Genomic DNA, 11,944 nt, shown 5'->3' with positions numbered 1-11,944 from the left:
CTTTCTTCTTCTTCTTCTTCTTCTTCTTCTTCTTCTTCTTCTTCTTCTTATTATTATTATTATTATTATTATTATTTTATAATATAATAATAATAATAATATAATAATAATAATAATAATAATAATATAATAATAATGGTAATGACAAAGATAATAATAGTAATAATAATAATAATAATAATAAATAATAATAATAATAATAATAATAACAACAATAATAATAACAAATGATGATAATAATAATAATAATAATAATAATAATAATAATAATAATAATAATAATAATAATAATAATAATAATAATAATAATAATAATAATATATAATTAATGATAATAATAATAATAATAATAATAATAATAATAATAATACAAAACGGTATAATAAAGTATTGGTTCCATTCCACATGCACATATGCAGGTCTTCTAACCCAAATCGTTATGGGTTTATTGTTCTAATGGTAATACTCTCAACCGTTGTCCAGATTTCAGAAATGAGAGGTCTTCTTCTTTGTATGGAGTAAAAGCAATTATGGCTTGGGCCATCATCTGTCAAGTGAAAGAATTATACATTCACTAGTTATGATTGAAATCGACATGTACCACATGCAGTTCTGACATCCGAATTCAATTATGGGCCTAGTTTAACATTGTTGTATGGACAACAATTTTGCTTCTTTTTTTTTTAAATTTGAGATTTCCATTCAACAATAAGCCCATAATGATTTAGGTTATCAGACCTCCAAATAAGTGCACGTCGATGAAAACAAACAAAACTAAAATCAAATTCACTTTATTCGTCAAATTGTTTTTTTTTAAATGAGGAAATTTGCCATAGGACTGGGGAATGAATACCAGGCGTCCTTCGCCATGGGGAGTCGCAAAGAGAGTTAGGGCGGGGTGACTTGCTAAATTTCAGCCAGTCCAGTTGCGACTGGAACCGTAGCCATCGTTACCTTATAGCCCGACACTGACCGTGGCCTTCGTAAAGTTATGGCCTGACACTGACCAAAAAATGACGTCATAATGCCAGTCTTTGGCCACAGAAGAAAACAATTCGTGAGTTGTATTCAATAGTTCAACCAATGAAATAACTTGTTTCCATGAGTTCTACTAACGACAACTCACTAAGCAGTGCAAAAACCAAATAATGACGTCAAACTGTCTGTCCTTTTGGATTTCAGTATCAGGCTATAATATAACGATAGTATGTATATAGAGAATGAGATTAGAGGAAGAGTAGCGTCCCTTGATTGGACGTTACCGGCAGAAAATTATTAGAGAGAGAACCTCATTGTTGGTTTTGCGCATGCGTCTCTCGTGATAGCGGCATGAGACACTTCACCGAAAGCGAGGACGGGAGAGACGCATGCGCAAAACCATGTTGACGTTCTCTCTGCAAGGTGACGTCCAATCAAGGGACGCTACTCTTCCGCTAATCTCATTCCCTATATTTGCGTGCATATTTTAAGTGTTTTTACAGAGCTATAAGCCCCATGGATATATGTTACTATGGCTTTTTAAAAACTTGAGAGGCGAGTGCTCTACCAACTGACCTTTCAAAGACACCAAAAGAGCAAAAAAGTAGTGGCATCACACCTTCTACTTTCCGGTTCCAAAATCCCCGGAATTGTGTATGTAACCAGTCCTTTGGAGGACTAATAATGAATAGGTTACATCTTAAATCATAGGATGACATAACTACTTTATTAGCAGGAGGTATAGGCAGATTCTTAGGGACGAACAAGAGCGAGGATGGATGATATTTATTGTAATATAGATAGAACGAAGATGACGTCAATCTAGTCTTTGTTATTGTTTTTGCCATCCACGTTTATGAGTACTTCTCACTAAACTGTATGAACCAGACTATAAAAGTTCATGGATACACAGAGTTTTGTGTGTTGGTCCGTGATACTTCCGGATGCCAATGTTATGAGCTTCTTCGCCAAGCGCATAATATCTATAGATAGAATGCGCTTGGCCAAGGAGTTCACAACTTTGCCATCCGGAAGTATAACGGACCAACACACAAACTCTGTGTAACTGACTTACTGACTTAGATGCCTTTCGCGTCTCGACCGAAAGATCGGGTCGCCTTGGCTGTTTCCAGTATTTCCTGTGTGAGGTGTCTCCAATATTGCCGGTCCTCTGCTAGGGTTCTCAGATTTTCAAGGTCCCTGCCGTTATGAGACTAATGCTTTGTCCAAGTATGTGAGGTTTTTGTTTAGGATCACGGGAGTGTTGTGATCGGTCTTCCTCTGAAAGGTTCCCGTGTTTTTGGAAGTATCCCGACATGGCTTGGTTTGCTGGTATGTTTTTGTCCCTGCGTAGTATGTGACCGAAAAGTTGCCATCGTTGTTGTAAAATGTCAAGGAGATTGGTCTTTCTTTTGTGATCTTATAGAGTGATTCATTTGAGATCTTTTTGGGGTATTTGATGTCCAGTACCCTTCTTAGCTGTGTGCGATGGAAGGCATCCAGATGTTCTTCTTCGGATTTTGTCAACGCCCAAGTGCCGCAGTTATACAGAAGTACCGGTTTTTACTCTGTGTAACCATGAACTTTTATAGATAGTTCAAAGATGACGTGACTCAGGCCTTTGTTATTGTTTTTGCCATCCGCGTTTGTGAGTTGTTCTCACTAAACTGTATTAACCAGACTATAAAAAGTTTTTTACACATAGTTGTGTGTTGGTCCGTTATACTTCCGGATGGCAATGTTGTGAACTCCTTGGCCAAGCGCATACTATCTATAGTCTTGTTAATACAGTTTAGTGAGAACAACTCACAAACGCGGATGGCAAAAACAATAACAAAGGCCTGAGTGACGTCATCTTCGAACTATCTATAGACTAGAAAATGAGATGTCATCACTCCGAAACCCGAAGATCAATAGGATTCAGTAGTCGTAACGTCATTTCCTTCCTAATGACGCATGGTAACTTAGCAACACTGGCTCTAAACTATCGGAACAATGGCGGACACCGTATGAAATATTTCTCCGGCGTGCATAAAAGCGTATCCAGAGGAAAAAAAACCCCATAAATTTGATCATGTTTTGACTTTTACACATTCTGATCACAAGGCATATGAAAAGGGAATGAAAAGTTCTAGCCAGCATGAAGAATAAAAAGTAATGATTTTCTTTGTTTAGAACCAAGATGGCCGCCGTTGCCGGGTGGCGTGACAACAGACTACTGAATCCAATTACACAAAGTATGTACACAGTCTTCCGGAAGAGTGGTTTTACACTTCCAATGAGAATAGAACAAGTAATTTTTTTTATATATCACACTTTTCTTTTCAATTATTGACGAATTAATTAGGTAGCATATTGGAATGACCTACCTCACCAATATCTTTGAGAAGCACAAATCTGTCCTTGCGCAATGAACAGGATTGGTAGTGTTCCACAAGTTTATTGACCGAGCTAAAAGACTCGACGCCCCACAAATCGTATTGGGCTCCTACCCGACAGATCTTAAAGTGTTGGACATCCATACCTATCCTGTTAAAATAACATAAGATAAGATACGGTAAAATTAGATAAGATAAGAAAAAGTTAGATATACTGTGACTTGTGACATCAATTACGCTTCACAGTCATGACGTCACTTTCCTCGTAGTGGTGCATGGTAACTTAGTAACTGGCTCTAAACTATCGGAACAATGGCGGACGCCCATATGAAATCTTTCTCCGACGAGCATAAAAGCTTATCCAGAGAGAAAAAACAAACATTATAAATTTGATCATGTTTTGATTATTACACATTTTAATCACAAGACATATGAAAAGTTCTAGACAGCATGAAGAATAAAAAGTACCGATTTTCTTTTTTTAGAACCACGATGGCAGCCGTTGCTGGGCGCCGTGACATCAGACTATTGAATCCAATTCAACCCTGTGTTGTGTTGAGGGTGATTTTCATGAAACAGGGCAGAGATGTCGTGACGACACAACTTCTTCTCTTCCGGTTACAAACTCATTTGAAGTGTGGATGTAACAATCCTTTTGAAGGACTACTAATGTGTAGGTTACACATTGAAGCATAAGTTTACAACATTGCCATCCGGAAGTAAAACTGGCCAACACACAAAACTGTGTGTAACCTTGGAGGTTTATGGTCTGGTTAATACAGTTTAGTGAGAAGTACTCATAAACGCGGATGGCAAAAAAAAAACCCCAAACCAATAACAAAGACATGAGTGACGTCATCTTTGAACTATCTATAGGCAAAATCCAAGATTACGGAACCTAAAAGAGCGAGGAGGGGTGATATTTATTGACGACCAACATATAGATAGTTTGCGCTTGGCTAAGAAGCTCACAACATTGCCATCCGGAAGTATAACGGACCAACAAACAAAACTAAATATGAAACTCAATTGAGACTGATTATTTATTTTTAAAGAAATAAAAATAGCTGTCATGATAGTCACTCCACATAGAGTTGCAGCACATCATTTATCTTACAGGAAGGAACTCCTTTACCCATATTTCTTGGCAATAATATTTATTTACTGTTTTTGATTATATGTTTATTATATTATTACAATTTATGGATTTTTATATGCAATACTATATTCATTCTATGCTTTATTGATAACTTTTTATTCATATTTAATTATTCATATATATATATTATATATGTCTTAAATTATAATATTGTCTTTTATTTTCTTTATTTTTATTTATTATTTACTTAGTTTTATTATTTATTTATTTATTTATTTTTTGTCAATGTTTGTCTTTCTTTTTCTTTTTTTTTTCTCTTTTTTTTTAACCTCAGGACTGAGAGACATCCAATGTGTGTCGTCACTTTGCCAGTTTAGGTTAATCTCCATCTTAAACATACTCGTACAACAATAAACATAGGAGTAGGGATAGTGACCTTAAAAAATAATAAATAAATATAATTAAATAAAAAATAAAAAATAAATAAATAAATTAATTAATTAAAAAACAAAAACAAAAAACAACTTGATTTAATATGGTTTAATAGCCTTGGTACAATCTTAGATAAAAAATAAACTGGCAAAATGACAACAAACGTGTGATGTCTCTCACTTCTGAGGTTTAAAAATATACAACTTTTTAATAATAATAATAATAATAATAAATGGCATTTATATAGAGCTTTACCCCGTTGTCACAGGCTCTAAGTGCTTTACAGTGATATAAAAAAAAACATATTACAGTGAGACAAGTGTGAAGGAAACGTGATACGAATTCAATTTAACAAGAACAAAATATGAAAATAATATTGCAACATTATGACGTCAAAAGATAAAACTTTAAGTTTAACTTTTGTTTGTTTTGTGTTCATTCATGAGTCAGATTTACTCCCTTTATCTTTATCTCCATTTTATTGACTCATTTAGGTACCTCTATTTATTAGTTATAAAATGAGTACATGGTCGTTAACAGCGTTGTCTCTGTCGACACAATTGTAAAATCGCCTAATAAGCATCCTGTCTCGTCCTTCATGTTAAGTGTTGCTGTTGGCTAGGAACCCATTGTAAAGCGCTTTGAGCAGGTAGAATGGTTATTGCGTTATAGTAAAGCACAAGTTTTTATCTTTAAAATCCTTTTCTGTGTAGGGATATACACAAAATGGGCCTCAAACTATCTTTATGTGATGTAGCAATGTTGTAATAAATGATTTGTAATATTAGACACTGATTATAGTGGCCTCTGGTTCTACTGTATAGGAATCAGATGAATCTAACTTCGTCCGCTTGAGTCATGCCTTCCATGATCCATAGTCTTTGACAAGGGTTGACGTTTAACCCTCTCCTTACCAACTATAGGAAAATCGTCACATTCGTTACGATACAACCAACATTTTTCTTTTTCAAATTTCTTTAGTATATCATAAAATTTAAATAAAATGAACAGTGTGTTGTAGAGCATGTTTTGCTAAAGAAATTATGCATCACAAGAACTTTATTGTTACTGTGTATGAGTGATTAAAAATCTATTTTTGTGTTGCATAATTTCTTTACTATAACGCAATAACCATTCTACCTGCTCAAAGCGCTTTACAATGGGTTCCTAGCCAACAGCAACACTTAACATGAAGGACGAGACAGGATGCTTATTAGGCGATTTTACAATTGTGTCGACAGAGACAACGCTGTTAACGACCATGTACTCATTTTATAACTAATAAATAGAGGTACCTAAATGAGTCAATAAAATGGAGATAAAGATAAAGGGAGTAAATCTGACTCATGAATGAACACAAAACAAACAAAAGTTAAACTTAAAGTTTTATCTTTTGACGTCATAATGTTGCAATATTATTTTCATATTTTGTTCTTGTTAAATTGAATTCGTATCACGTTTCCTTCACACTTGTCTCACTGTAATATGTTTTTTTTTATATCACTGTAAAGCACTTAGAGCCTGTGACAACGGGGTAAAGCTCTATATAAATGCCATTTATTATTATTATTATTATTATTAAAAAGTTGTATATTTTTAAACCTCAGAAGTGAGAGACATCACACGTTTGTTGTCATTTTGCCAGTTTATTTTTTATCTAAGATTGTACCAAGGCTATTAAACCATATTAAATCAAGTTGTTTTTTGTTTTTGTTTTTTAATTAATTAATTTATTTATTTATTTTTTATTTTTTATTTAATTATATTTATTTATTATTTTTTAAGGTCACTATCCCTACTCCTATGTTTATTGTTGTACGAGTATGTTTAAGATGGAGATTAACCTAAACTGGCAAAGTGACGACACACATTGGATGTCTCTCAGTCCTGAGGTTAAAAAAAAAAGAGAAAAAAAAAAGAAAAAGAAAGACAAACATTGACAAAAAATAAATAAATAAATAAATAATAAAACTAAGTAAATAATAAATAAAAATAAAGAAAATAAAAGACAATATTATAATTTAAGACATATATATATATATATGAATAATTAAATATGAATAAAAAGTTATCAATAAAGCATAGAATGAATATAGTATTGCATATAAAAATCCATAAATTGTAATAATATAATAAACATATAATCAAAAACAGTAAATAAATATTATTGCCAAGAAATATGGGTAAAGGAGTTCCTTCCTGTAAGATAAATGATGTGCTGCAACTCTATGTGGAGTGACTATCATGACAGCTATTTTATTTCTTTAAAAATAAATAATCAGTCTCAATTGAGTTTCATATTTAGTTTTGTTTGTTGGTCCGTTATACTTCCGGATGGCAATGTTGTGAGCTTCTTAGCCAAGCGCAAACTATCTATATGTTGGTCGTCAATAAATATCACCCCTCCTCGCTCTTTTAGGTTCCGTAATCTTGGATTTTGCCTATAGATAGTTCAAAGATGACGTCACTCATGTCTTTGTTATTGGTTTGGGGTTTTTTTTTTTGCCATCCGCGTTTATGAGTACTTCTCACTAAACTGTATTAACCAGACCATAAACCTCCAAGGTTACACACAGTTTTGTGTGTTGGCCAGTTTTACTTCCGGATGGCAATGTTGTAAACTTATGCTTCAATGTGTAACCTACACATTAGTAGTCCTTCAAAAGGATTGTTACATCCACACTTCAAATGAGTTTGTAACCGGAAGAGAAGAAGTTGTGTCGTCACGACATCTCTGCCCTGTTTCATGAAAATCACCCTCAACACAACACAGGGTTGAATTGGATTCAATAGTCTGATGTCACGGCGCCCAGCAACGGCTGCCATCGTGGTTCTAAAAAAAGAAAATCGGTACTTTTTATTCTTCATGCTGTCTAGAACTTTTCATATGTCTTGTGATTAAAATGTGTAATAATCAAAACATGATCAAATTTATAATGTTTGTTTTTTCTCTCTGGATAAGCTTTTATGCTCGTCGGAGAAAGATTTCATATGGGCGTCCGCCATTGTTCCGATAGTTTAGAGCCAGTTACTAAGTTACCATGCACCACTACGAGGAAAGTGACGTCATGACTGTGAAGCGTAATTGATGTCACAAGTCACAGTATATCTAACTTTTTCTTATCTTATCTAATTTTACCGTATCTTATCTTATGTTATTTTAACAGGATAGGTATGGATGTCCAACACTTTAAGATCTGTCGGGTAGGAGCCCAATACGATTTGTGGGGCGTCGAGTCTTTTAGCTCGGTCAATAAACTTGTGGAACACTACCAATCCTGTTCATTGCGCAAGGACAGATTTGTGCTTCTCAAAGATATTGGTGAGGTAGGTCATTCCAATATGCTACCTAATTAATTCGTCAATAATTGAAAAGAAAAGTGTGATATATAAAAAAAATTACTTGTTCTATTCTCATTGGAAGTGTAAAACCACTCTTCGGAAGACTGTGTACATACTTTGTGTAATTGGATCCAGTAGTCTGTTGTCACGCCACCGGCAACGGCGGCCATCTTGGTTCTAAACAAAGAAAATCATTACTTTTTATTCTTCATGCTGGCTAGAACTTTTCATTCCCTTTTCATATGCTTGTGATCAGAATTGTAAAAGTCAAAACATGATCAAATTTATGGGGTTTTTTTTCCTCTGGATACGCTTTTATGCACGCCGGAGAAATATTTCATACGGTGTCCGCCATTGTTCCGATAGTTTAGAGCCATGTGTTGCTAAGTTACCATGCGTCATTAGGAAGGAAATGACGTTACGACTACTGAATCCTATTGATCTTCGGGTTTCGGAGTGATGACATCTCATTTCTAGTCTATAGATAGTTCGAAGATGACGTCACTCAGGCCTTTGTTATTGTTTTTGCCATCCGCGTTTGTGAGTTGTTCTCACTAAACTGTATTAACAAGACTATAGATAGTATGCGCTTGGCCAAGGAGTTCACAACATTGCCATCCGGAAGTATAACGGACCAACACACAAACTATGTGTAACCATGAACTTTTATAGTCTGGTTATACAGTTAGTGAGAACAACTCACAAACGCGGATGGCAAAAACAATAACAAAGGCCTGAGTCACGTCATCTTTGAACTATCTATAAAGTTCATGGTTACACAGAGTTTGTGTAGTTGGTTCCGTTACTACTTCCGGATGGCATAAGTTGTAGTACTCCTTGGCCAAGCGCATTCTAATACTATAGATCGATTAATGCGACCTCACAATGTGCTAAAACTACTATGAAGAAAGCTCATAACGATTGGAAACATACCGAAGGTATCACGGACCACTTACACAAACTCTGTCGTTACACAATTTGTGGTGGTCCGTTATACTTCGATGCAAGTTGAACCTTGGCAAGGCATTATTATAGATATCTGGCGAAGACTTAACATTGATCGAGTTCACGCCACCAAAACTTGTGTATCCATGAATTTATAGTTGTTCATACAGTTTAGTAGAATCTCATAAACGTGGATGGCAAAAACAATAACAAAGACTAGATTGACGTCATCTTCGTTCTATCTATATTACAATAAATATCATCCATCCTCGCTCTTGTTCGTCCCTAAGAATCTGCCTATACCTCCTGCTAATAAAGTAGTTATGTCATCCTATGATTTAAGATGTAACCTATTCATTATTAGTCCTCCAAAGGACTGGTTACATACACAATTCCGGGGATTTTGGAACCGGAAAGTAGAAGGTGTGATGCCACTACTTTTTTGCTCTTTTGGTGTCTTTGAAAGGTCAGTTGGTAGAGCACTCGCCTCTCAAGTTTTTAAAAAGCCATAGTAACATATATCCATGGGGCTTATAGCTCTGTAAAAACACTTAAAATATGCACGCAAATATAGGGAATGAGATTAGCGGAAGAGTAGCGTCCCTTGATTGGACGTCACCTTGCAGAGAGAACGTCAACATGGTTTTGCGCATGCGTCTCTCCCGTCCTCGCTTTCGGTGAAGTGTCTCATGCCGCTATCACGAGAGACGCATGCGCAAAACCAACAATGAGGTTCTCTCTCTAATAACTTTCTGCCGGTAACGTCCAATCAAGGGACGCTACTCTTCCTCTAATCTCATTCCCTATATACATACTATCGTTATATTATAGCCTGATACTGAAATCCAAAAGGACAGACAGTTTGACGTCATTATTTGGTTTTTGCACTGCTTAGTGAGTTGTCGTTAGTAGAACTCATGGAAACAAGTTATTTCATTGGTTGAACTATTGAATACAACTCACGAATTGTTTTCTTCTGTGGCCAAAGACTGGCATTATGACGTCATTTTTTGGTCAGTGTCAGGCCATAACTTTACGAAGGCCACGGTCAGTGTCGGGCTATAAGGTAACGATGGCTACGGTTCCAGTCGCAACTGGACTGGCTGAAATTTAGCAAGTCACCCCGCCCTAACTCTCTTTGCGACTCCCCATGGCGAAGGACGCCTGGTATTCATTCCCCAGTCCTATGGCAAATTTCCTCATTTAAAAAAAAACAATTTGACGAATAAAGTGAATTTGATTTTAGTTTTGTTTGTTTTCATCGACGTGCACTTATTTGGAGGTCTGATAACCTAAATCATTATGGGCTTATTGTTGAATGGAAATCTCAAATTTTTAAAAAAAAGAAGCAAAATTGTTGTCCATACAACAATGTTAAACTAGGCCCATAATTGAATTCGGATGTCAGAACTGCATGTGGTACATGTCGATTTCAATCATAACTAGTGAATGTATAATTCTTTCACTTGACAGATGATGGCCCAAGCCATAATTGCTTTTACTCCATACAAAGAAGAAGACCTCTCATTTCTGAAATCTGGACAACGGTTGAGAGTATTACCATTAGAACAATAAACCCATAACGATTTGGGTTAGAAGACCTGCATATGTGCATGTGGAATGGAACCAATACTTTATTATACCGTTTTGTATTATTATTATTATTATTATTATTATTATTATTATTATTATTATTAATTATTATTATTATCATTATTATTATATTTATTATTATTATTATTATTATTATTATTATTATTATTATTATTATTATTATATCATTGTTATTATTATTGTTGTTATTATTATTATTATTATTATTATTATTATTATTATTATTATTTATTATTATTATTATTATTATTATTATTATTACTTTATATTATCTTTTATTACATTATTATTATATTATTTATTATTATTTATTATTATTATTATTATTATTATTATTATTATTATAATATAATAATAATAGATAAAGAAGAAAGAAGAAGAGAAGAAGAAGAGAAGAAGAAGAAGAAGAAGAAGAAGAAGAAGAAGAAGAAGAAGAAGAAAGCAAGCCAGTTATCACTTGTGATGAATGTCCATAGACTAAAAAAAAAACAGTTGAATCGGTCAGTAAACTTTCATCATCCTGTATGCAATTAAAATTAAATGAAGTACACAACACTCGTCACCTTGTTATTGACTTTAGACATTCATTGTAAAAACAACAAACAAACAAGCTTTTCTGTGATGCAAACGTGACTCTTCACCTCAAAACGGTATTAAGTGGGGTTGGTTAAAATGTTGAAAACTGAATTTATAGCCAGAAATATCAGACTTGTGTTGAGTTTGGATGTTTTATTGAGTAGAATGGATACCATATTTTAGGGTGCTAATGCCAACAATTTATATTTTTGACCAGATTAACATTAAATTAGGTTTTTAAGCCTTTGGTTCGTTCCGACATAATACTGTTTTGAGACGATGGGTCACAAATAGTTCCGATATACCGTTGGTGGAACCGTCGCCTTAGAAACGTAAGGCCTGATGCCGTAACCATTGTTAACTTATAGATGGTATGCGCTTGGCTAAGAAGCTCATAACATTGCCATCCGGAAGTATAACGGACCAACACACAAAACTGTGTGTATCCATGAACGTTTATAGTCTGGTTAATACAGTTCAGTGAGCATTACTCATAAACGCGGATGGCAAATAACAATAACAAAGACCTGAGTGACGTCATCTTCGAACTATCTATAGCTTGACACGAGAACCGTAGCCA

General features: G+C 34.5%; 2 protein-coding genes across 2 annotated transcripts; one reads left to right on the top strand and one right to left on the bottom strand.

Annotated features, from left to right (window-relative positions):
* Positions 1–388: 388 nt before the first annotated feature.
* Positions 389–3,519, bottom strand: LOC144979308 (growth factor receptor-bound protein 2-like). Its single transcript, XM_078925938.1, has 2 exons — positions 3,348–3,519; positions 389–547 (listed from the first exon to the last, which is right to left on the bottom strand). Exons 1-2 carry the CDS (start codon positions 3,498–3,500, stop codon positions 446–448), a joined length of 255 nt encoding a protein of 84 aa, XP_078782064.1. The 5' UTR covers positions 3,501–3,519; the 3' UTR covers positions 389–445.
* A 4,523-nt stretch (positions 3,520–8,042) lies between these two features.
* LOC144979311 (growth factor receptor-bound protein 2-like) lies at positions 8,043–10,806 on the top strand. The gene is made up of 2 exons (XM_078925941.1): positions 8,043–8,214; positions 10,648–10,806. Exons 1-2 carry the CDS (start codon positions 8,062–8,064, stop codon positions 10,747–10,749), a joined length of 255 nt encoding a protein of 84 aa, XP_078782067.1. The 5' UTR covers positions 8,043–8,061; the 3' UTR covers positions 10,750–10,806.
* The last annotated feature ends 1,138 nt before the right edge of the window (positions 10,807–11,944 follow it).

This window comes from Berghia stephanieae, chromosome 9 (assembly GCF_034508935.2).
Source record: "Berghia stephanieae isolate SIO BIC M18660-M18661 chromosome 9, UCSD_Bste_1.3, whole genome shotgun sequence".
Classification (NCBI taxonomy): domain Eukaryota; kingdom Metazoa; phylum Mollusca; class Gastropoda; order Nudibranchia; family Aeolidiidae; genus Berghia; species Berghia stephanieae.
Note: the sequence above shows the minus strand (reverse complement) of the source record. Positions and strands in the feature narration are given on the sequence as shown.